The sequence below is a fragment of the Heteronotia binoei genome, chromosome 21 (genome assembly GCF_032191835.1).
Source record: "Heteronotia binoei isolate CCM8104 ecotype False Entrance Well chromosome 21, APGP_CSIRO_Hbin_v1, whole genome shotgun sequence".
In the NCBI taxonomy this organism is placed as follows: domain Eukaryota; kingdom Metazoa; phylum Chordata; class Lepidosauria; order Squamata; family Gekkonidae; genus Heteronotia; species Heteronotia binoei.
This window is the reverse complement of record NC_083243.1, coordinates 183,632,743-183,658,915: the sequence shown is the minus strand read 5'-3', so window position 1 is coordinate 183,658,915 and position 26,173 is coordinate 183,632,743. Positions and strand designations below refer to the sequence as shown.

The following is a 26,173-nucleotide window of genomic DNA, read 5'->3' as shown; positions in this document are numbered from 1 at the left end:
ACTGATGACACCCCAGCCCCAAACTGTTTTGCTGTTTTATTATCTGCTTTATTTATAATATATTATTTATATGTGATTATTTTTAAAAGGGGATTTTTTTTTTGCCTTACATTTTGCACAATAATGAAAACATTGTCCTATCTTCATGAAAGATATTTTTCAATAAAAAGGTATGCAACGGCTGGCTGTGGAGGTGGTGTCCAGATAATAACAGTTGTTTAATGAAGTCACCGTTTTACTTTGGTTTATCAGTAGTCTGGAATTAAATGGTTTGGTAATTTGTCAGATTTTTGGTCAGGTTTTGGCTAGGTTCCTGCCCCCCCCCCCCCTTTGCGCCGTAAAATTAGTCATTTCAACCCTTTGACTAGTTTCCACTCCTGCTTTTTAGATACGATGATATTGAGCTATATCATACCATTCCTCTCCCTTACATCAAATGCCTGGGGTCAAAAACAGAACTTCAGAGTTGAATGTGATATAGCATAACTCACTGTAATGTAATGAGGTTCTCCACAGCCAAATCTTTGCAATAGGAACCCTGTGTGTATCACCTGTCTGTGCAGGTGGAGAGAACAGGCCCCACTCCTGTCTTTGTACAGTCACAGAGTCATTTGCGTCATGTGAACATGTGAATGATGTTCCCATGCAATGTATATTCAATGAATGTACTACTGAATATCAGATTTAAACTTCACATTTATTCAGTTGCTGATTCATGGTCGGGGGCGGCCCTAGGGCATCTGGTGGAAGCAGAGCGATAGCAGCTGGGCAGCATACAGCCTCCCTGTGCTTTGCTATGCCAGCATGCACACCCTCCCCACCCTCTGGCCTTGCATGGGGGGGGCAGCAGAAGGGAGTGGGCAGTGCAGTGGGCACTGCAGAGATCCAGTTTGGTGAAGTGGTTAAGTGCTCAGACTCTTATCTGGGAGAACCGGGTTCGATTCCCCCCACTCCTCCATTTGTAGCTGTTAGAATGGCCTTGGGTCAGCCATAGCTCTTGCAGAGCTGTCCTTGAAAGGGCAGCTTCTGGGAGAGCTCTCTCAGCCCCACCTACCTCACAGGGGGTCTGTTGTGGGGGAGGAAGGGAAAGGAGATTGTAGGCCACTCTGAGACTGAGATTCAGAGTGAAGGGTGGGATATAAATCCAATATCTTCTTTTTCTTCTTCTTCTTCTTCTTCTCCTTCTCCTTCCCATCTTCTAGGGGCCTCTCCTCCTGGGCAATATCAATTGCCCTGGAGGCAGGGGAGGGCCCAATCTGAGGCCCCTGGCTCATGCTCTAGGTAGCCACCTAGGGTTACCTAGTGGACGGGCTGCCTCTGCTCATGGTTTCTTTTGTAAAGTGGCTGTGTGTTGGCTCTTTCTTACAGACAGATGTACCCACATGCATGCAGGTTGTACAGTTGACCGCTGTAACATGTGGACGATGTTATGGAGTATTTCTGGTACACTGAATATATGCATACCTTGCATGCATGCATATACGTATACCTGCCTTTAAGGAAGAACCAAGGCATACGAACTTTAAAAATAAAACAAGGGAGTTGTCGTCGGATGAATGGGGACATAGACATTGAAAGCTTTGTAAGAGTAAAAAAAATCATGTATACTGAGTATACAGATTGTTTTCAAAGTAATGTCAGCACTACAGTTTGGTGTAGTGGTTAAGTGTGCGGTCTCTTATCTGGGAGAACCGGGTTTGATTCCCCACTCCTCCACTTGCACCTGCTGGCATGGCCTTGGGTCAGCCAGAGCTCTGGCAGAGGTTGTCCTTGAAAGGGCAGCTGCTGTGAGAGCCCTCTCCAGCCCCACCCACCTCACAGGGTGCCTGTTGTGGGGGAGGAAGGTAAAGGAGATTGTGAGCCACTCTGAGACTCTTCGGAGTGGAGGGCGGGATATAAATCCAATATCTTCATCTACCTCACAGGGTGTCTGTTGTGGGGGAGGAAGGGAAAGGAGATTGTGAGCCGCTCTGAGACTCTTCGGAGTGGAGGGCGGGATATAAATCCAATATCTTCATCTACCTCACAGGGTGTCTGTTGTGGGGGAGGAAGGGAAAGGAGATTGTGAGCCGCTCTGAGACTCTTCGGAGTGGAGGGCGGGATATAAATCCAATATCTTCATCTACCTCACAGGGTGTCTGTTGTGGGGGAGGAAGGGAAAGGAGATTGTGAGCCGCTCTGAGACTCTTCGGAGTGGAGGGCGGGATATAAATCCAATATCTTCTTCTTCTACAGTTATAACTATACATGTCACCATGCAGAGTCTCACAGCTCATAGCAAGAATTGGTATTTTCCAGTATGTTACAGTCTACAACAGATTGGTATTTCCCAGCATGTTACAGATGATGGGCAAACAGCAGATGAAGAGGAGAGAGAAGGGTAGAGTGACATTAGTGTGGGTTAGAACTAAGGATTATGCATTTAAGAAACAGACCATATGGAAAAGGTGGGTTTTAAGGAGGAATGTGAAAAGAGAGGCTGTGCTGCATCAGAGATACTCTGATGCTGCATCAGAACTGAAAGGTCACATTGATTTTCCAAGGAAATATCCATGGACCTGAATGCTAGATAAATCCCTGAACAATCAGTATGAGTTTTCAGTTCCTACATGATAGTCGTGAAGTATTCCTCCAAGGGAACCATTTGTGGAAAAAAGTTGTGCTTGAAGAAGCTGTCGGGGCGATGTAGATTCTCAGACTGTCACGGAAACAAAGAAACTATATTCAGGAAAAAGAATTTAGTGTCCCAAAGATGCCAGGTTTTCTTCCCCTCTAGTTTTTGGTTTTGGAGTAGCTTTAAAAATGTGTGAACTTAGTGAAATCTTACATCACAAAGGGGTGGAGGGGCTGAGGTTGCATTTTTTTCAGTGGTTAGTTACTAGGACACTGCAAAGCTTTTTTGTTCTTTCTTTTGATTAGTAAACAGTGTGAATTCTGAAAAATAATCACATTCAGGCATTTTTTTTTTCAAGGGGGTATCCTTTAAGTCACGGGTCCCCAACCTCCGGGCTGCGGACCAGTACCTGTCCATGGCCTGTTTCCAAGTGGGCCACACAGCTGCCCTCCCCCCCACCACGCAGCCTCGCCATCCCCCCGCGCAGCCACTTTAAGGCTGGGGAAGGTGCCATGAAGTGCTTTCCAGGCTAACCTCCCCCGCCCCCTGCTGATCAGCTGATCCAATCAGCGGGGGAAACCGCGGCAGCAGCGGCAAGTGACTGCTAAAACAGCCGCACTGCTGTAGTTTTCCTGGCTGATTTGATCAGCTGATCGGCAGCGGGGGGAGGTCGGTCTGGAAGGCGCTTCACCTTAAAGTAGTAAAGTGGCCTTAAAGTGGTAAAAACAGGAGGCGGTGAGGCTGCGTAGGGGCGGGCGGCAAGGCTGCGGGGGGCGGGGCAGAGGAGAGATGAGGAAACGGGGGGAGGAGGAGGCGCTGCGGTGGGGCGACCGCTGGCTCTGGGGCCACGGTGGGCCGGCCAGCACTGGAGCTGGTCCCTGGGATAAAAAAGGTTGGGGGCCTCTGCTTTAAGTCTCCTAAAATCATTTCTGCTTCAAATGTCTCGTTATGTTTAATAAAGACATTCTCTAGTTCCTTGTTCCTCTTCATATGCCAGATGGTGGGGTGTATGGAAGAATGCTAATGTTTAGAGAGGCAATCCTAAGTGCTTTATGTTTGAAATACTAGTTTAAGCAAGACATTCTGGTCAAACAGCATCTTAGAGACCATCAAGAAAGATTTCCAGGGTATTAGCTTTCAGGAATCAAAGCTTCCTTCATCAGGTGCTTTGACTCTTGAAAGCTTCTGCCCCAAAACCTTGTTGGTCTCTCAGATGCTACTGGACTCAGATATATATACTGCAGAGCAACCCAGCTACCCTCTGAAGCTGTATGTCATGCCAGTTTCAACTTTATTTTTAAGTACAGTACAGTATCCCCACACCCAGCCTGCGAGAGCCGGTTTGGTGTAGTGGTTAAGTGTGCGGACTCTTATCTGGGAGAACCGGGTTCGATTCCCCACTCCTCCACTTGCAGCTGCTGGAATGGCCTTGGGTCAGCCATAGCTCTGGCAGAGGTTGTCCTTGAAAGGGCAGCTGCTGTGAGAGCCCTCTCAGCCCCGCCCACCTCACAGGGTGTCTGTTGTGGGGGAGGAAGAGAGCCAGTTTGGTGTAGTGGTTAAGTGTGCGGACTCTTATCTGGGAGAACCGGGTTTGACTCCCCACTCCTCCACTTGCACCTGCTATCATGGCCTTGGGTCAGCCATAGCTCTGGCAGAGGTTGTCCTTGAAAGGACAGCTGCTGGGAGAGCCCTCTCCAGCCCCACCCACCTCACAGGGTGTCTATTGTGGGGGAGGAAGGGAAAGGAGATTGTGAGCCGCTCTGAGACTCTTCGGAGTGGAGGGCGGGATATAAATCCAATATCTTCTTCTTCTTCTTCTCTTTAGACCAAAGGACATAACGTTTGTCTTCTCAGCACTTTTCCTAAAGCATAATACCACAAGACTGCATGCAGAAACACTTTTGCATATTATAACACTAACGGGCTAGGTATTGCGACTTCACCTTTAATTAATGAGGCATAAAGGGGAGTCTTTAAATAGTGAAGTTGGAAGGAAACTTTTCTCCAGCTTCTTGTGGTCTTCAAAACATGGGTAGGGCACCACCTGAAACAATTTCAGGGAACCTTCCTGGCATATTTGTTTCATAGTGGAGCTACATATATTGAAACATGGCCAGGATTACTTTGTACTTTCTAATGTTTCAGCGAAATGTCCCAGAGCCTTCTACTGATTTTTCTTTGGTTTGGGAAGCTTTTGATCTGAAGTCCCCTACGTGGAATTAATTCTGCATTCCACATCTAATACAAGAACTAATCTCTTTGAGTGCCTTCCAAGAACCTGTGGGACATATGCCTCCGACACGTACCAAGGATCTTATTATATTTAAGAAGAAGCAAATGATTTGCTGTAATACAAACTGCCACTGCTGACTTCTGAATGTCAGGTTGTTTAGAAGTCATGTACTTTTTTTTTTTCACTCTGGGCTCTTCATTTCCCCACAGATTTCGTGTCTTCAGCGCAGCAGAAATGTAGCATAATGTGTTTTTACATTTTCCAAGATAAGTGCTCAGCAAGTGTCATTCATTTTTAATATTTTATTTTTGTTCATTAAAAAAAAATCTTGTATTTTGGCCTGCCTGCTCTCAAGAAGCAGCAATAGTGACCTAGAAACTATTTAAGAACATAAGAACATAAGAGAAGCCATGTTAGATCAGGCCAATGGCCCATCCAGTCCAACACTCTGTATCACACAGTGGCAAAAAATTTTTATATATACACACACGCTGTGGCTAATAGCCACTGATGGACCTCTGCTCCATATTTTTATCTAAACCCCTCTTGAAGCTGGCTATGCTTGTGGCCGCCGCCACCTCCTGTGGCAGTGAATTCCACATGTTAATCACCCTTTGGGTGAAGAAGTACTTCCTTTTATCCGTTTTAACCTGTCTGCTCAGCAATTTCATCGAATGCCCACGAGTTCTTGTATTGTGAGAAAGGGAGAAAAGTACTTCTTTCTCTACTTTCTCCATACCATGCATTATCTTCTAAACCTCTATCATGTCACCCTACAGTCGACGTTTCTCCAAGCTAAAGAGTCCCAAGCGTTTCAACCTTTCTTCATAGGGAAAGTGTTCCAGCCCTTTAATCATTCTAGTTGCCCTTTTCTGGACTTTCTCCAATGCTATAATATCCTTTTTGAGATGTGGAAACCAGAACTGCACACAGTACTCCAAATGAGACCGCACCATCGATTTATACAGGGGCATTATGATACTGGCTGATTTGTTTTCAATTCCCTTCCTAATAATTCCCAGCATGGCATTTGCTTTTTTTATTGCAAACGCACACTGTCTTGACATTTTCAGTGAGTTATCTACCACGACCCCAAGATCTCTTTCTGGGTCAGTCTCTGCCAGTTCACACCCCATCAACTTGTATTTGTAGCTGGGATTCTTGGCTGCAATGTGCATTACTTTGCACTTGGCCACATTGAACCTCATCTGCCACGTTGATGCCCACTCACCCAGCCTCAACAGATCCCTTTGGAGTGCCTCACAATCCTCTCTGGTTCTCACCACCCTGAACAATTTAGTGTCATCTGCAAACTTGGCCACTTCACTACTCACTCCCAACTCTAAATCATTTATGAACAAGTTAAAGAGCATGGGACCCAGTACCGAGCCCTGCGGCACCCCACTGCTTACCGTCCTCCACTGCGAAGACTGCCCATTTATACTCACTCTCTGCTTCCTATTACTCAGCAAGTTTTTGATCCACAAGAGGACCTGTCCTTTTACTCCATGACTCTCGAGCTTTCTAAGGAGCCTTTGATGAGGAACTTTATCAAAACCTTTCTGGAAGTCAAGGTAAACAACATCTATCGGGTCTCCTTTAAAACAGTAACTGAAAACAAAATAAAAGGAATCAATACATATCTAATGAACAATAATAAAAATAGAAAGAACTTGGGATGAAGACTAGGGGTGTACACAAAAAAAAAAAATCAGCCTTTTCAGATTTGGGTCCTTTGGACCTGAAAACTCTTGGTATTTCCCTATGTTCCCGAATCCTGATATTTCCTGATATTTTTGAAGTAGGGCTCAGGCTGTCTACCCTGGATGGTGCATCACTTACACCTGCCAGAAGGTGAGGAGCTTGGGGGTGGTTATGTAATGCCTCACTTTCCACAGAGGCCCAAGTCACTGCAGTTTCTAGGTATGCCTTTTCCCATCTTCAGCAGATTAGGCAATTGGTCCCCTACCTCTCCGCCCAACACTACAGTGACACATGCAATGGTCACTTCCAGAATTGATTGCTCTAATTTGCTTTATGCAGGCTTGCCCTTGAGACTGGTCTGGAAACTTCAAGTAGTACAGAATGCCGTGGTGCCTGCTGATGATGGCATCGCCTGTGTGGTCATGCACTCAGCTGGTGTTACACTGCTTGCACTGGCTACCAGTTGAGTACTGGATCTGCTTCAAGGTGTTGTTGTTAACCTTCAAAGCCTCATGCAGCCTAACGTATCTGAGGGACTGCCTCTTCCCATACATGCCCTGAAGAGCCATGCACTCATTGAACCAACATCTACTGGTTGCTCCTGGCCCCCCAAAAAATCTGGCCAGCCTCAATTAGGGCCAGGGCTTTTTCTGCCCTGGCACTGGCCTGGTGGAATCAGCTCTCACTGGAGATCAGGGCCGTGAAGGACCTCCTACCATTCTGTGGGGCCTGTAAAATGGAGCTGTTCTGCCAGGCCTTCAGGTGAGGCAGCGGGCATCTACCTCAGTTGGCCTCCCTGCTGGAGTTCCCAGCATCCACCTGATTCCACCTCTGTGGCTTTAAGAGATTTTTACGCAATGTGTGGACACCTGTTTTAATCTACTGTTTCAATGATTTTATTTATTATTAATTGTATTGTAACAGGTCATTGACCCTGTTTCTGTTGTCATCCATTCTGAGCCCACTTGTGGGCAGGGCAGAATAAAGTCCAAATAAAATAAATCACAATATTGGTATGACATCATCATCAATCATCATCATCATCATCACATAGATTGTTTTAAGTCTTAATTTTAATGTTAATAAAACCAGCATATGATGGTGCTATAATATATTCTTCTAAGTGTTGTCATGATGTTGGCCACCGGCCACAAGGTCAGGGCTACCACTAGGGAAGGCCAAAAGAGAGAAAAATTTGGACACCCACTGCCTCAACTAAAAGCCTGGTGGAACACTGGGATTCAGGTAAATAATCAGGAAATCCAAATGTATTTGGCACTTTCTGGAGTCACACTGCCTCGGCAGCACACCTTCACAAGTGAAGGGAATGCCTTCTCTAAGCCGCACCACTGTGGAGGAGGTGGTGCGACTTGGCAATATAGCTGGCCCAAATAAAAGCCCAAAGTATCAACTTTTATTTGGGCCAGCTATATTAGTAGCCAAATCAGATTGTTTAATCTGCATTTGGTTGAATAAATACACACAAAAAATACTGATAAGGCATTTTGGGGGTATTTATTCAGTTCAGTTTACATTCAGGGCCCGCGTATCCATTAGGCGACTGTAGGCAGTCACCTACAGGCCTGGCCTGGGGGTCACCAAATTGGATGCCCCCCTCCTGAGAATGGATGGGGGGAACAAGCAAGTGAATGAGGAAAGGAGAACCATTGTTCTTCCTACTTGCAAATAAAGGCTTTACTTATCAGCTGATCAGCAGACCCTTCTGGCTCCTTCCTGTGTGTTTTAAATCATTTGGGAGGGAAGAGGTGGAAGCATACGTCTGGACATGCATCTGGATTGCAGCACTCACAGCCTGGCCATGTCATGCCATGTTGCCATGAGCTCCAGCTGGTAAGGTGGCTGTGGCAAGGCTGGCTGGGTGCCTGTGGGGAGGGAGACTGGGGTTGGGGGGCAGGGGTGGCAGATATGGCAGGGCACCCTAGTGCTGGTGCTGTCTACATTGAATGCACAACCCTATTGAGGAATAGCCCTCATACAACGATGTCTTACAATAACGAGACCCTTTGTATTTCCAAATAGATTCGTTTATTGTAGAAGAGTATGACATCTCATCGACACATCCATTGTGAAGATTGAGCAGCAAAAGCAGAGCAAGCATTCTATAGCTAGTTACTAGCCGTTAGTAACTGGCGCCCATATTTCAAAACTAAAGGCTATGGGGTTAGAATGGCATGCCTACAATACTACAAAGCACCCAGGAATTGATAAGGGGCCTGGAAAAAAAGGAGAGGGAAGATCAGAGGCTTTACCACCTCGCATTCTTCAGAGGACATAACGCAGGCCTAGCCATAAAATTAGCGTTACTGCTGAAAATCTGCTAGGGAGAAAGACAGGGACTTGACAACAACACAGCAGACAAGCTGAAAGAACAGCTGGGGCAAGGAAATGAGAGAGAGGGAGAAAGAGAACCAGGAAGAGACTGAGAAAGAGAATGATCCATGCATTCCCTGATCCTGAAGAGTTTTTAAAATTTACAGTGATGGAGGGGCAGGCCTGGTTTGAAACTGAACCTAAAATACTGGACTAAAAGGAGGTCCTTTAAGACACAACATTTGTGTCCTTTTCCACCAGTGGTGGGAACAGTGTTTCTCATTATTTGAGTTACTCCAGGAGGGATGCTTACGAGGAAGGAGATGGCTATTCCTCTCATATAGAGCTTGGTTGATTTGTCAAGCAGTGATTTAGACACTCATTGAGTAGTTTGGAATGTCAGGTTAGTATCCCACGAGCACTGGTTGTTCATCTTGGTCTGGATGTAGGGAGGTCTTGTAACTCCACAAGCCCCCAAGGTGGGGCTTGGAGTTGTTCTGGAATTACTGATCTCCAAATTATAAGGATCAGTTTCTCTTGAGGAAATGCCAGCTTTGGAGAGTGGATATACCATATTGTCTAGGAAAAATGGAAATCCATGAGTAACATTCCTGCTGAGCTCCCTCCACTCTCCATGCTCCAGTTTCTCCAGGCACCACCCCCCAAATCTCCAAAAAATTCCAAATTCATAGTTGGAGACCCTAGTCCTTGATGAAGGGGGTGGTAGTTTCTCACAGGAACCTAGTGGTCGCATAATGAGATGACATTTTATCACAATTCCTGTCACAATTCTTTGATTGGATCTAAAATGAAGACTGCTTCTTTACCTGGGATTTTAGGGGTTTGGAAGGGGTAACATCTTGATGCTGACACTGAAAACTCCCTTATCTGGTAACAGAGGGCTATACAGAAATACAAGGATGTAAGGAGATACTGTTGCCAGGTAACAGTGCACCCTTAAAGTTTCCCTCTACTGCATTCTCATAGGAGATTTAATTTTTCTAACCTTGGTATATTTTTCATAGATACATCTTCTCTGCCTTGTTATCAGGCAAGACATTACAATTCCTTGTGCCATTTGCAATTTTCTCATGACCCTTGAGTATGCTGCTTTGTGTGACACATTGTTGGCATTCGGTTTACTTGAACTGAAATCTGTTTATTAAAATCCTTTCTCAGCCTTAAATGAGATGCTTGAATAGAAACTGGCAATCCCAACTAGTACATTGGGATATGATGCCAAAAATATGCACCTTATGCCCTTAACAGGGGAATTTTTCACCTTGGCTAGACTTTTGCTTGAGCCTAGCTGTCCACCAAGTAATTATTTTTCAGTATTTGAAGGGGAGTGGAATCAGGATGTAAATAAAAAACAACCAGGGAATAAAACCAGAATATTTAATATCGTAACAAACACAAAAACATTTTAATAACATCAGTTCATATGGCCATTGAATTTTAGACTCAGAAGAAGTAACAGCGCAAATCATAACATTGTTTCAAATTAGATACAGGTGAGTACAGCTGTATTGGTCTTATTCTGTTATTTCAGATTATTAGTAATGTAGATGAAGAAGAAGATATTGGATTTATATCCTGCCCTCCACTCCGAAGAGTCTCAGAGCGGCTCACAATCTCCTTTACCTTCCTCCCCCACAACAGACACCCTGTGAGGTAGATGAAGATATTGGATTTATATCCCGCCCTCCACTCTGAAGAGTCTCAGAGCAGCTCACAATCACCTTTACCTTCCTCCCCCACAACAGACACCCTGTGAGGTAGATGAAGATATTGGATTTATATCCTGCCCTCCACTCCAAAGAGTCTCAGAGAGGCTCACAATCTCCTTTCCCTTCCTCCCCCACAACAGACACCCTGTGAGGTAGATGAAGATATTGGATTTATATCCCGCCCTCCCCTCCGAAGAGTCTCAGACCGGCTCACAATCTCCTTTACCTTCCTCCCCCACAACAGACACCCTGTGAGGTAGATGAAGATATTGGATTTATATCCCGCCCTCCACTCCGAAGAGTCTCAGAGCGGCTCACAATCTCCTTTACCTTCCTCCCCCACAACAGACACCCTGTGTGGTAGATGAAGATATTGGTTTTATATCCCGCCCTCTACTCTGAAGAGTCTCAGAGCGGCTCACAATCTCCTTTACCTTCCTCCCCCACAACAGACACCCTGTGAGATAGATGAAGATATTGAATTTATATCCTGCCCTCCACTCCGAAGAGTCTCAGAGAGGCTCACAATCTCCTTTCCCTTCCTCCCCCACAACAGACACCCTGTGAGGTAGATGAAGATATTGGATTTATATCCCGCCCTCCACTCCGAAGAGTCTCAGAGTGGCTCACAATCTCCTTTACCTTCCTCCCCCACAACAGACACCCTGTGAGGTAGATGAAGATATTGGATTTATATCCCGCCCTCCACTCCTAAGAGTCTCAGAGCGGCTCACAATCTCCTTTACCTTCCTCCCCCACAACGGTCACCCTGTGAGGTAGGTGGGGCTGGAGAGGGCTCTCAGAGCAGCCTGCCCTTTCAAGGACAACTCCTGCCAGAGCTTTGGCTAACCCAAGGCCATTCCAGCAGCTGCAAGTGGAGGAGTGGGGAATCGAACCCAGTTCTCCCAGATAAGAGTCTGCACACTTCACCACTACACCAAACCAGCTCTCCAATGCACAGATATTTTCCTCAGTTAGTGTACTTTTAAGGTTTTAGATAGTTGCACATGTAGGGTGAGTGACTATGTAGATGGCTGCTCTGATCGCTAGGGCTGCCGGATCATATCCATAATAATGCCAAATGTTAAGTAGGACTCCTATTGGATTCCTAAAAAAGATTATGACTGGTGCTATGCACTATAGCTGCCCATGTGGGAGAGGCAACAGTATGTGAAAAGTTTAATTAAATGTATACAATAATATACCCTATTGTGCATGGTTCAGGCTAGCCTGACTTTGTCAGATCTCAGTTGTTAAGCAGGGGCAGTCCTGGTTAATACTTGGATGGAAGATCACTAAGGAAGTCCAGAGTTGCTATGCAGAGGCAGCCTATGACAAACCACCGATGCTCATCTTTTGCCTCGACAACCCTATGAGGTTGCCATAAATCCACCATATAATAATACGAAGCAAATCTAGTCCGTTCTGACTGGAGGGAGCTGTAGTTTATGTTTTTCAGGGCTCTTTTTAAAGAAAAAGCCCAGCAGGGACTCATTTGATTATTAGGCCACACCCCCTGACATTAGGCCACACCCTTGACGTTTGCTTATTAGGCCACACCCCCTGACATTCATTCTTGTGCGTTTCTACTTTAAAAAAGAATTAAAAAGGCTTGTACTTTCTACTGATCAGAGCTTATTGAATTCTTGCCTTTCCCCCCCCCCCCTTCCTCTTTGCTTGCAAACTTTTCCATCCTTTCCACTTTTCCATCCATCTTTCCACTACTCAAAGGCCTGTTGTTTGTTAATGCTTTTAATACTTCCTAGAATCCTATTGTTCTAGTAAACTTTATAGAGCATAGTTCAGCATGGGTGGGAGTGAATTATTTGTCCGGCTCCCCTGACAGCTGCAGGTAATAATACTGGCTTATGTGGAACACTTCACTTTTGTACAAGTTGTAGTTGTGTCAGTATCAGAGCAGAAAGGTTCATGGATAACTTCTCAGATTTCTGCAATGTGCCTCTGCCCCTTAATAGCAATATAATAATAACAATTCTTGATTTTATATGGTGTTCATCGCACTCATTTCACATTATGCCAATGATATAACAGTGACATAAGGTAGGTCCACTTCCCTGTTCCACATTGCAGATATTTTAGTGAGGTCCATTGAGTGGATAGAAAAGCAGCATTTGAACTATGAATTTTCTTGCTTCATAATACACGTACTCTTAGCCACTGTGCCACAACAGCTTCACTAGCCAGTGTCAACTGCAGTAATTTGAAGTAGCCGCCCTGTGAAAATATCCCTGAAGTTTTGAAACTAGGACTGTACCTTTCGATAGGAGACATCTGACAATAGTTGCCCTCTCTTTTTGACAGAGTACCTACTGCTACTTCCCTAACAAAGTTTAGTTACTTTAATGTTCCTAGTCCTTTCTGTTTTAAAACCAATTTATTTCTTTTCTTTTCTTTTCCTCCTGTAGAATCAGATATTGCTGACTTTGATGGGAGAAGCTCCCTCCTCTACAGATTCAACCAAAAACAGATGAGCACTTTTAAAGATGTTATTTCCCTGAAGTTCAAGAGTATGCAGGGAGCTGGGGTCTTGTTCCATGGAGAAGGGCAACGTGGAGATTATATAACACTGGAGCTTCAGAAAGGGAAGCTGACTTTGCACCTCAATTTGGGTATGTATCCTCAAACATTTCAACGTAGTTTGCATCACAGTTAGATGCTTAGAGCATCACCATCATCATCTCAGAATAGGGCCCATATAAAGAACATTTATATTATATGACTCAGCCTTCCATCCTTCTGAGGTTGGTAAAATGAGTACCCAGCTTGCTGGGAATAAAGTGTAGATGACTGGGGAAGGCAACGGCAAACCACCCTGGTTAAAAGTCTGCCATGAAAATGTCATGATGCGACGTCACCCCAGAGTTGAAAATGATTGATGCTTGCACAGGGGACAACCTTTACCTTTTTAAATAAAACAAGATGGCAGCAAAAAAGAAATACATTGCTCAAAGAGTCCAATATGCCTCCTATCAGATGTTAGCAGGATAGCAAGGAAGGCAAGCTGACATAGTAGAAACATCTGCCGCCTCAAGTGAAGGCCTGGCGGAACAGGTCTGTTTTACAGGCCTTGCAAAACTGTAACAAGTCCCACAGGGCTTTGATTTCAATTGGGAGCATGTTCCACCAGACCAGGGCCAGAGCAGAAATGGCTCTAGCCTTGGTTGAAGCTAAGCAGATGTCTTTTGAGCCAGGGTCTACCAGTAGATGTTGGTCTATGGAGCACAAGACTCTCCAGGGCATACATGGGGAGAGACGGTCTCAAAGGTATGCTGGTCCCATGCTAGGTAGGACAGCACCATAACCCTGAAGTGGATACTTAGGCAAATTGCCCTCAAAAGAGGTTTGGGGAATTAGTGGGTAGGCAATTAGGCCTTAGCAAGATCTTGAGAATCTGTATATACAGAAGGTTTCTCCTTTGGAAGTCACCCAATAACAAGGAGGTATTTGTCTAATAATCAGAGGGGTTTTATTATAGAATAAAGGCAAACATACAAGGGTATAAAATCACACAACATGCATACAGTCCTAAGAAAACAGCGTGAAAATACACAGGGGTAAACACAGGGTTAGACACATAGGGTAATAATTACCTATCGTAGTCTTCGAGGAAGGCTCCAATGGCGACAAAGAAAGGATATGTGGGAAGGACCCTCAACTGATCAGGGATCGAGGCCATATCTAGACAGCAGGATAGGGGTACTGTCAGATGCACCCTTGTGGGGAGTAGGGTCAGAGGTTATAAGGTCTTCCTTGAGCCCTTAGGGGGTAGGAGGGCAAAGGATTATGACACGGGGTCAGATGGGATATGATCGATGTCACATGGTGCGTTACCTCAGGAAAAGGGGAGGCTCCAGAATGACAGTTTGGGCAAATATGGGTGGAAGGGATTACAACAAGTCATACAAGCTTGTCTAAAAGTGATAATAGAGGGCCAAATTGATACCTAAGGTGAAACCCGATCTATACAATAACTCTGGCTCTGGGTGAAGCTGGTCTTCCTCTTCTTGATCTTTTGGCTGGCACCATCCTTTGTCTAAAGTTCCGTTTGACAAAGACTTGGGCGGTCCGGCAGGATCCATGCCTAAGCTAAGCGTGATTGCTTTACGTAGATGTTTGAAACAGCTGTTGAGTACGTGAGCCTCTCGCTTCTCTGTAATGGAGTCTGGCAGAGCAGGGAAATGGTCGCTGATGATGTTAGCCTACCAACATGGCTTTCATGGACAAGTCTGGAAACCACTTGCCTCATCAGTTCCTGGCGGCGCGACTTCTTCCATTGCAATGGCTGAGATTGTGCACGCAAGGAGCGGCTGGGGGCTTATCTTCACTCCTGACTAGCACTCTTCCAGAGATATAGAGTGCTATTGTAAAGCTGAGGCTGTTAGTATCGACATAAGTCTCTTAGAAAATGGTAGGTAAAACCCACGTTTCAGAGCAGATGTGTGTGATTTGAAACTCCAGGCATCCTGGCAACCAAACGGGTGACCACGATGTCCGTATATATATGAAATTAGGGGTCTCTCGCTCACAATATGGAATTCAATTGGTAGCCAATGCAGTCGGCGCAGCACTGGCTGAATGTGTGCCTGCATAGACAATACCGTCATCAACTGCACTACTACTGCATTCTGCACTAGTTGGAATTTCTGGGTCAGGTTCAAGGGCAGCCCCACATAGAGTGAGTTACAGTAGTCCAACCTGGGAGTGACTGTTGTGTGGATCACTGTAGCAAAGTCTTGGAATGAGAGATAGGGAACAAGTTGCCTGCCTCAGATGATATAAGGCAGATGTGGCAACAGCAGTGACCGTCACTGAAAGTGAGGCATCCAGGATTATCCTAAGGCTCCTCGCCCTCAGCACTAGCGTCAAAGGTGACCCACCAACATCTGAAGCCAGATTCCCAAACCCCGACAACTCTGATACAGGATCTCTGTCTTTGGATTTAATCTCAATTGGTTTTGCTGTAACAATCCAGCCACGGCTCCTAATGCCCTGTCCAAATTATTAGAGTCTGGCTGGCCATCCATCAAAATATAGAGCTGTGTATCCAGAGGCAGAATGTGGGAGTAGGTGAGGTAGGTGACCACCCAGCGGCGTCCCCTCTCTCCTCTGCGACACTCCCGAACCAACTCAGGCTTCTCGCAACCTGGGAAGACTGAGTAGGGCCGGGGCCAACACTTGCATAGTGTGCTGCTTGCAAGAAGTATGCTACACAAGCATCACAGTGCCCCCAACCCCTCTCAGGGTTCCCATGACGCAAGTAGCCTGAGCAGAGCCAGGAGCCAGGGTCAGTGCTTGCATAGTGAGCTCCTCACAAAGAGCACACTACACACGCATTGTAGTGCTTCCCCGAGCAGGGTTGGCGACCGGTGAGGTGCTGTGGTAGTGGGTGCACTCGGAGCCAGGCTCCGAGCCCACCTGTTGCTGCACCACCACCCCACTGGAAGTTGGGGGCAGGGGGTAGGGCTTGCCTGGGGCAGCACAGCTGTTGCTGTGTGTATCATCAATATATTGGTGACAACCCAGACCAAACCCACAGATCAACTGGGTGAGGGGACACATATAGATGTTAAACAGTATTGGAGAGAGAATCGCATCCTGCAGCACTCCACATTCCTCTCTCCGCAAGTACCGCTCTCAGTCCCCAACCATAGAGAAAGGAGAAAAGCCATCGTAAAGCAGTCCCTCATATCACTATGTCAGTAATATGTGGGTTGAGAGATCAAAGTCCAGTGTTGAACACTGCTATCAAATCCAAGAGCAACATCAGCACTGACCCACCTTGATCCAAATGTCTGTGAGGGCAACCAGATAGAGGTCTCCATCCTCTAGCCAGGGTGGAAGCTGGACTGGAAGGAATCTTGGATGGAAGTGTCATCCAAGAAAGCTTGGAGCTGCTCAGTCACCACTCTCTCAACAACCTTACCCAGAAATGGCAATTTTGAAACCAAGAGGTAATTGGCAGAAACTGCAGGGTCCAGTGATAGCTTTTTAAAGAGCGGGAATACCACTGCATCCCTTCTTCTTCTACTGGAAATATCTCTGAAGACAGGGATAAATTAACAATATCTCCCAACTGAGCCTGAACACTGTCCTGGCAGGCCTTGACCAGCCAGGATGGGCATGGGTCCAGGAGGCAAGTGGTAGACTTCACAGCTACTAGAGTCCTGTCAACTTCCTCCTGGGAGAGCAGGCTGAATTGGTCCAAAACTGGACCAGAAGACAGACATGGGGCTTCCAATTCCCTTTGCAGGGGTGTCAAACTCATTTTTAATGAGGGACAGATCTGATATAAATGAGACCTTGTCGGGCTGGGCCATGTGTCATAAAATGTAATTCCAGGTGTGTGGAGGGGAGGTCTTCCTGCTTCTGTAGCGAAGGCTGCAAAAGCTGGAGGAAAACCCAGCCACCCTGCACCTCTCAGACAACTGGAGAGGTGTGTGTGTGTGGGGGATAGATCTTCATCTTGGTTTTGCAGTCTCACCCAAAGAAGCAGGAATAAAACTCAGCCAGCCCATGCCTTTTGGACAGTCTGAGAGGCACCGAGGGGTGTGGGGAGGTAGTCATCCTGCTACTGCAGCCGAGGCTGCAAATGCAGGAGAGGTCAGCCTCCTGAACAGTCTGGGAAGTGTGTTGATGGGGGCAGAGATCTTCCTTGTGCTTCTGCACCTGTGGCCCCCAACTCTCTGACAGTTGAAGAGGCACTCGGGGGAGGGGGAGAGCTTTCTTCTTCTTCTGCAGAAGAGGCAGCAGAAGCATGAGGAAAGCCCAGCTGGCCCATGCCTCTCAGACAATTGGAGAGGCATGGTGGGGGGGAGGTCAGTTGCTTGTGGTACGGATTTGAGCCCTGCAGGGATTAGAACCAGCACACGGGCTCTCTGTTCAACACCCATTCTCTAGAGCAGTGTTTCCCAAAGTGGGTGTGTGACGGTAAGGTATGGGTTAACAGAAAACCAAGGAAAACTGAAGATGCACAGAGCCTGCGTCAGGTGACCTGAGGGTGGGGCCCAGAGTGCTCGGAACTCTCAGTGTGTGAGATTGACAACTAACGGCTGAGGGGAGTCAGTGAGTGCCTGACAGAATCTGAGAGTGAGTGTTGCCTGACCGAGTGAGAGAGAGTTGGTCTTTGAGGGAGCTGGGGCAGTAGCTGTGGAGAGTCTTCATGAGAAGAAAAGCTGACTGCTAGCTCTATAAAAACAGCCAGGGGCTGGGTGTGACTAAAAGGGAGAGTCACTGTGAAGACCTGAACGGTCACAGACACATATACGTCTCTTAAGAGCTGGAGAGGTGGTTGAGGGAATATATGTGGGTCTAAGAGTCTGAAGGGCTGGGAGTAGAGGCTCCAGTTGACTTGAGAGACTTGGCACAATACACCCAAGAGGCCAGCCTTTGCTAGTGTTGGAGAGTGTTTATAGAGGAACTGTGAACCTGAGAGACCTAAGAAAGAAAAAGATATTTTAAAACCTAAAACAACTGAGCAACTTGTTAACTGTGTGATATACTTTATAGCCCATGTAAATATCTCCCATATCCCCCAGTTAAGACTTTGTGTTATAATAAATATCTGTGGGTTACGTTAAAGTTCTCTGGTGCCTATAATTTGGGGAAACTGACAAAACTGCTGTGGTCCCCTAGGAATAGAATTATACATCCATCTGAAAGCAAAAGAGTGAAATCCATATCATACCCACCCCTTTGAGTTCTATAGTTCTGAGGTGAAAGTTTAAAAAAGGAAGAACTGAGGAGAAACTGGGGGGCTGGGGTAGCTGTAAACAGCACATAGAGCAATCCAGTGGGACTGTGAGGCTGGTGTAGTTATAGGGTGATATTGTGCTGGATCGATCCAGGGGAATGGTAGTAGCCCTGGGTGCAATTGGGGGGCAGTGAATAAAAATAAGGAAGTAGTGAAAGCATAAAGGAAGAAGAGAAGAGAAGAGAAGAGAAGAGAAGAGAAGAGAAGAGAAGAGAAGAGAAGAGAAGAGAAGAGAAGAGAAGAGAAGAGAAGAGAAGAGAAGAGAAGAGTGGAAGGTGTCAAAACATCACATTTCTGGGAGGGGTCCAGGATTTCTAATTTAGAGGAAAATTCCAATTAATAAAAATTGAGGTTCCTTTTTGTCTGCTACTTAGTGCGATTTCACCTAGTAATGAGAACCAGAACTCCTTCCAATTAAAATATAAGAAGGATGCAGTTTATTTACAAGACAGACAAACAAGAAAGACAGGAACAAAAAACCTTACTAGTCTAGCCTAGCCAATACTTGCTATAGCTAGCAGTTTCTCAAGGTTGCTTGCAGTTTCTCCCTCAGCAATTCAAATCAGGACAGTGGAAGCACTGAGGCAATTACACAAAGAGGAGTGGGAAATCAGTCGGAGTGTCTTCTTAGGGTTGCGACTAAAATTTTATTTTTCATTTCCCTGACTTTCCCTGACCAACATTTGTCAATTTCCCTGACCACCATTCAAATATAACCACAAGTTAAAAAAATGAATAGGTTGTGCTGCAGTAATGCAACGCTTAAAGAAATGTTCTACTCTACAACTACACAAGTCTCAACTGCAAAAATATTTGTCAAAATAAGATATTTAATATCAGCTTCTTTCAACATTAACTGCAGCAACATCTGTTTTGCAATTGCACCAAAAATTACACCAAGATGCAAACTTCAAGTCAAGTAAACTCTGAATGCTAACAAGTAAAAACTTTCCGAAGCTGGGAAAGTTTCACTTTCACTTTCTGGTTCCAGAAAGTGTAACGAGCAGATCAGCAGCAAGAAAGGAGGTGGAGTTTCTGCAATCTAGAGAAGCAGACAACCCACATTTGCAACCTTTATGCATGGGAGAAGTCAGGAAAGAGGGTGAGAGAGCTGGTACTCTGTAAACTCCAGCAGGAACAATCTCATTCGCAAAATTTACTTTGCATGGTGCAGAGTAGAAAGTGCTAGTTGTCTGTGAAATCCAACAGTGGCAAAACTCATTTGCAACTCTGTGCTGGGTTTAGCAGGAGATAAAATGTCCATTCCATACACAAGCATAACCCACAAACATGCTTATTTTTATATGTAAATTAAATGCAGTACTAGCAGGTAGGGATGAAAACAAATGTTTAAAGTTTGTATATTGCTAAACATTTAAACTAGCCTTGCTTTGCCAATGCTACAGGCAGACCTTGGAAATCATGCAGGGACAGAGCTCAACAAACACATTAGGCTGGTTGCTGGGGGTGGAGCTGAGAAAAAGGTGGACCTGGGAAAGGGCATCATTAAGTTTTACTTTTATTCTGCTACTTCTCTATTCCAGTTGCCACAAGAACAGATCATGCCCTTGCAGCAGCAGGTCAAAAATCCACTGCTTAAATATATTTTAATCACAATTTTCCTGACTTTCCCTGACCAATTTCCATTTCCCTGACTTTCCAGAAAGTGGCAACCCTGCTTCTGCAGGGCCAGCACATGAGAGTAGGTGGGTAAGTGACTGCCTAGTGTGCCACCCTGCAAGGGTGCATTGCTGGGCACCCCCTTACTCCCCCTTTCCTTGTGGCACAGTTGCACCAGCCAGCAGGCAAGCCAAGAGCCCCAGGCGGTGCTGCCGCTTTTCTTCGCAGGGCAAGAGCGCCCCATTTTACCACTGCCTGCTGCTTTCAGGTTCCCATCGCGTGAGTTGGAGCTGACAAGGGGGAGGTGGATAATAACTATAAAGGAATTTCAAAAATTCTCTGTGTATGGGAATGTTACTACGGTTGATTTTATTAAATAATTTTAGAATTTCAAGCTTCAAACTGTCTTCTTTACGACATCTTTGTTTAATCTGTGTGCAAATATGTCATTGCATCTTTTAGTCCACTTCTTGAAGGTAGATTTCCAGGGGGGGGGGGGCGCTGCGTAACTTTTTTTCTGAAAAAGGGGCATTAGGCCAAATAAATTTGGGAACCTCTGCTCTAGAGCGTAATCTAGCTCATTTAAAGAATTCATGGCTCTTTCTTTACTTGGTCACTCAGCAAGTTTTGTTAGAAGTTCCAATGGCCCCTGTGAAACTTGCTTTCAAATAAGCATGCTTAGGAACTCACCCTTAAATGCTTTAACAATGTGTTGCGTATCTGTTTTGATGTCCTCCACCCCAGTCCTTCTAACTGAATGACCATAATTTTAAAGGGGCACTGATTACATATTGACTGAGATTAGTAATGTCTTCTTAACAGGTAACTGGAAAATTCCTTACCTGTTCACCACTTAAGCCATGGTGGTGTGCTTTCTCCTTGATGCATGTTAATTTGCTTGCGAATGTGTATCATTTTCAGTTTTGTAATCTGCTTTGCTGATTTTAGGCATTGTGTGTTTCAGTATGTTTTGATTACTATAACCCAATAATATATATATTTTTTGGATTAGGCTTTAACTTGCTAGAAAACACTATGATTCTATTTAGATTTTGGTGATTCCTGTTCATTTGGAGGCAAATTGCATTTTGATGCAGCACAAATACAGAATGGGAAACACAGAAACATGTAATTTCTGCTGCTTGGAATGAGCAAGATTTTTAGACCTGTCCAAATGATGATGTCTAAGGAGTTGTGCTCCCTGCGCTTTCAAAAGAATTCATCTTTAGAAGGCAGCAAAGTTGCAAAGGTTCACTAATTCCAGGCTGCTGGCCATGTTAATATATTGCAGCCAAAGCAACAATCTTCTAACATCTGAAAGACTAATGCATTGATTGTGGCATAAGTTTTTGGGTGCGGTCACACGTCACATTAAAAGCGGGTGTGTAGTGCTCAAATTTGAACCGCTGAATATTGATTCGATGCAGGGCCGATCAGACGAGCATCCAAGAATTCGACTCATTCTGTTGTTGAGCGATCAGACATCCAATACTATCACACTCTTTTCTTGGCGCATGCATGATCAGATGGTGATTTCTGGGAGGGGGGGTCCATTGAACATGCACCCAACTGTTTGGAGGTGGGAAATCAAACATTACTTCAGAGGCGGGGGGGGGGGGGGGAGGAGGGAACATTTTCAGAATTAATGCTGCCAATTCAAACCAGGGAACTGCCAGGAATTACTTTCCTAGAAATTGGCAGTGACAATGATATCTGGAAATCCTCCACATTGGAAAAAAAAGATTTTTTTTTCCTGTTCTGAATAGTGGGATAACGTCCCCCCCCCCTGCCCCAATCCTGTGTTGATTGGAGAAGCAGACGAGTCTCCTCAGATTCCCAGTGATCTGCCAATGTGCATGTCTGCTGGGCCTTTAAAAAAAAAAAAAGGCAGGAGGGGCAGTAAACATTACAAGGGGCAGTATCGCGCGTGAGCTGTCCTAAACAGGAAAAAACCGATCTTGTGTCGCTTCTTTGAAAAAGGGCGGGACTTTCTGCGCTATCAAATCAACTTTCTGCTGCGGCATTGATCCGCAGCAAGCCAGGATGACCCCAGATGACGCTTGATTGCCAGATGTGGATGTCTGGACAAACATATTTAATCTGTCAGTGAGAAGGAGCTGCGTCGCCACTAATGGTATGTCTGAACGCACCCTTTGTGAATCTAAGCTCCCTTTGTCAGATGCATTCTCCACAAACTACACAGGAAGTACCCCTATTCCTACCTGTGCTCTGTGATTGCAGTCTGTCATATGGCCTGGATGCATTTCTCAATGAAGGCACTGGCAATTTCAGCCCAGCACATGTAGCATCAATTTTTTGCATGAAAAACACTTTCCCCTCTTCTGGCTATGCTTTCATAGACTTAATTGGTCACTCATTATGTTTGGTATTCAGTGTACAGGTATTCATTAAACATTCTGAGTAGGGGCTAAACTTCTCTGTTCTCATTAATAAATAGATTAATTTGCTAAGAGTGATATGGTTAATCAACAAAAACACTAATTGTCATTTATAACATTGTTTTTGTTCCTTTTTTAAGTGTTAGTTCAAAATAATTATATTGCAGTGCCTCTTGCAGACTTTCCTCCTCTCCCTGGTTTTCTCAGATGATTCTTTCAGAGCTGAGGCGTGTCCCAGCCCATCTGTCCACTTCAAGGATTCATTTCACAGCTGTTGTAACTTTACTCTGTGCAGGGTCATCTCTGTCCGTGCAGAAAACAGGTCTTTGATTCTCTGTAACTGAACTCCTGCCTTGAGCAAGGCGCGTTAGCTGTGTGAGCTGCATTCAGCAACTGAGATGCGATCAAGCAGAGAGGGAGAGAAAGGAAAGAAGTCAAGAGTAAATGCCTGTGGAATATAGAAAGAGTTGATGGAGTTCATGTGAAGTAACAGACAACATCAGATCCCCAAGGAGAAACAGAAGGGAAAAAAAAATAAAACACACACTTTGCTTTCATATTTTCTTCTTCCTTTGCAGGAAGAGGGCAGGGTTGTCAGTTTCCAGGTGGATCCTGGAGTTCCCCCAGAATTACATCGGATCATCACCCTACAGATATGTCCCCCTCAAGAAAATGGCTGCTTTAGAGGGTAGACTATGGTATCCCATAGATTCTAGGTGAAATTCAGCACTGTAATCAGCACTGTAGTCTTTCTTGGGGGGCAGGCAGTTTAGCACAGCGGAGCTTATCTCTGAGGAAACCTGCTAAATGAAATGGAATGGAGAAGATGATCCAGCAAGACAAAAAATGCAGGCAGTGATATTTTCTATTATGGTGTCTCGGGGTATTACAATGAGATAACAATGAATGAGGAATAACAGTGCTATAAGAGGTCTTGCCTGCAGCATACAACTTTCTCTTAAGCCCAACAACAATTTTGAAATGCTAATTATCTCCTTGGCCAGAAATGGTCAGTTCTCACTGGGAAATGAAAACAGCTTTTACCTACAAAAGGGTTTTTTTTTCTCTCTGTCTCTCGTACCAGAGCAGATAACGGCACAACCAATCTTCTGGCCAGGCTGGAGAAATTGGGGAGGGGGCATTGCCAGGTGAGAGCTCCCAAGTGTCCCCAAATACAGAATACTCTTCACTAAGACTAGATTAAATGTTTTACCATTGGGAAGGGGGGTGTTAAGGGCAGGTTCCGAGGGATTCCCTATTCTGAATGATTTTATGACTATAAATAAAAAAATATGGACACTGTTTGGCACTTCTTTATTGACTGTGTGAAGCATGAACTTGCTAGAGATAAATGGGGATGTGTCTCAAAACAAGAAGCAGTTACAAAGCTCTTGACGGATACCAATCCAAATGTAACTTTTGCTGTGGCAAAATTTTTATCTATGGTTCTTAATGATTTTGTGGGGGCAGGGGAGAAGTATTGGATACCACAAGATGCACACCTCTTGATCTCTGAGGCCAGTGTTTGTGTGGGGGGGGGGCGTGGCTTGGAAGTTGGGAGCTGTGTGGCTCTCAACTTGTGAGGCCAGTGGGATGGAGCCTTGGAAATAGGGAGAAAAAGAGGTAGGGCAGAAGCAGAGTCAGTGAGAAAGAGAAGGAAGATTGTTCAAGAAGGGAGAAGAGGAAAGTAAATAAAGGGAGGAATGAGATGTACCCTCCTCACAAGTTTCTTGCGGGTTTCCACTTGTTTCCCCTAATTACAGAACAGCGATGGGTGCATAAAAGCTCACAAATAATAAGCAGAGTTATACCCTTCTGAGTCCACTGAAATCAATAGGCTTGGAAAGATGTAATTCTGTTTAGGATTGCACTGTTTATCTCCTAAAATAATCACACTATTGATGGTATTTGGATAATAAAAGAAGGCCACACAATATAGTTCTGTTGCCTCTGACCACGGCTCCCAGATTGTGACAAGATGTCCTCTTATCTTATGATATGCTGGCAGAGCATTGCCTCAATTTTTGTGTAACGATAGGTGGTTCTGTCTTGAATGTCCGTCGTTGTTGTTGTGTCTGAGCCTTGACAGTCTCAGTCTCTCGCCTGATTCGCTGGGTATCATGCTGAAAAGAAAGTGAAGCCTTTCCGCACATTCCAGATACACAAGTCTGGCTAACATTTAACGGTGGTGGGGAGAGATAACCCTGCATGCACTTAAATACTTGGATAATTTAAAAAAGTTATAGTAGCATATTGACTATTAATAGTTATAGGTTATATTATTGTGGATGTTATGTTTGGTGACGGGATGTGGAATGGTATACTATAGCCTCATCTTGCCAGATCTTGGAAGGTGGATGATAGACCACCAAGGAAGACTGCGCAGAGGAAGGCAATAGCAAACTAACTTCTGCTTTTTAAACTCTATGAGGTTGCCATAAATTGACTGTGGCTTGATGGTACTTCACACACATATTTGGTAGGGTGACACAAAGGGGCATACAATAGTCATGTGGCTGTTTTAGTTGAAGGTAATTGTGAATGTGGTTCTCTGCACGTTTTGGAGTGAAAATACCACTGCTCTATCATCAGGAATCCATACCCTTTTGATGACTGATGGAATTTGCTAAAGGGACCCAACATTGTGATGCATATCAGTAAATAACTTCCACTATAAATTCATCCAGAAGCCTGAAACAATGTACTTTCACACAGCACCAGCAGCTCTTCTGTAAAATTAGTGGGGCCAGGACACTAGAAGCCCTCCCATTGTTGCCCCCCCCCCGCCCCAAAGCGCCAAGAAAACAGAACATCACTTGTTCCAGACCGAGAGTTTCATTTTTCCTTGTGGCTAAGAGCCACTGATGGACCTCTGCTCCATATGTTTATCCAATCCCCTCTTGAAGCCATCTATGCTTGTAGCTGCCACCACCTCCTGTGTTAATTACCCTTTGGGTGAAGAAGTACTTCCTTTTATCCATTCTAACCCAACTGCAATTTCACTGAGTGCCTGTGAGTTCTTGTATTGTGCGAAGGAGAAAAGTACTTCTTTCTCTACCTTCTCTATCCCATGCATAAATTTGTAAAGCTTTATCATGTCACCCCCCAGCCATTGTTTCTCCAGGCTGTTGTTGTTGTTGTTAGGACAAGGGTCATTTTAGGTTTATTGAGATAATATGCATAAAGTGTTTTGTACAAGGAAGAAATCAGAAGATCCTGTTTTTGAAGCGACAGCCAAGAATACTCAAGAATGTGTTCTCCATATCTTGAGTATACTAGTTCATCAAAGATACATCAAGTTTACACCTTCCAATAGTAAGTGGCTGACCACCATTGCAATCGCAAAAGGATCAAAACCTGGCCACCGACTCCTTACATACTCCGGAGCCTCTTCAGAGCTGCATTCAGATGGGCAATTTGGCCTGACACAGTCAACCCCCCCCCCCACATCTGGGCCCTGAGCTGCAAGCACCCCCACCTCGGCTTCCCGCGGCTTTACTCCACTTCAAAAAGCCATCAGGTACTCCCTGGTGGCAAACTGCTTAAGCGCTTGCATGACACATTTTTGCACCATCTGAATGGCCAGGGCACATGTGACTACTCCTCCAGCCTGTGCCTCTCTCAGCAGCCAGGCTGCACCGTTTGCTTGCAGCAGGGCATCTCAAACTGCACCAGCTTTTTTTTTTTAATCTGAGAGGCTGCCACTGCCAGCTGCCTGTCTGAATCCAGCCCAAGAATGTGTAGAAATAGAGTAACTGAAGGACTACCCCA

At 45.1% G+C, this 26,173-nt stretch overlaps 1 protein-coding gene across 1 annotated transcript in view; it reads left to right on the top strand.

Moving 5' to 3' along the window:
* CNTNAP5 (contactin associated protein family member 5) overlaps window positions 1-26,173 on the top strand; it is a 705,383-nt gene that overhangs the window by 286,144 nt on the left and 393,066 nt on the right. The window contains exon 5 of the mRNA XM_060261906.1: window positions 13,039-13,242. Within this exon, the coding sequence (XP_060117889.1) occupies window positions 13,039-13,242 (204 nt within the window). The remainder of the gene's footprint in view (window positions 1-13,038; window positions 13,243-26,173) is intronic.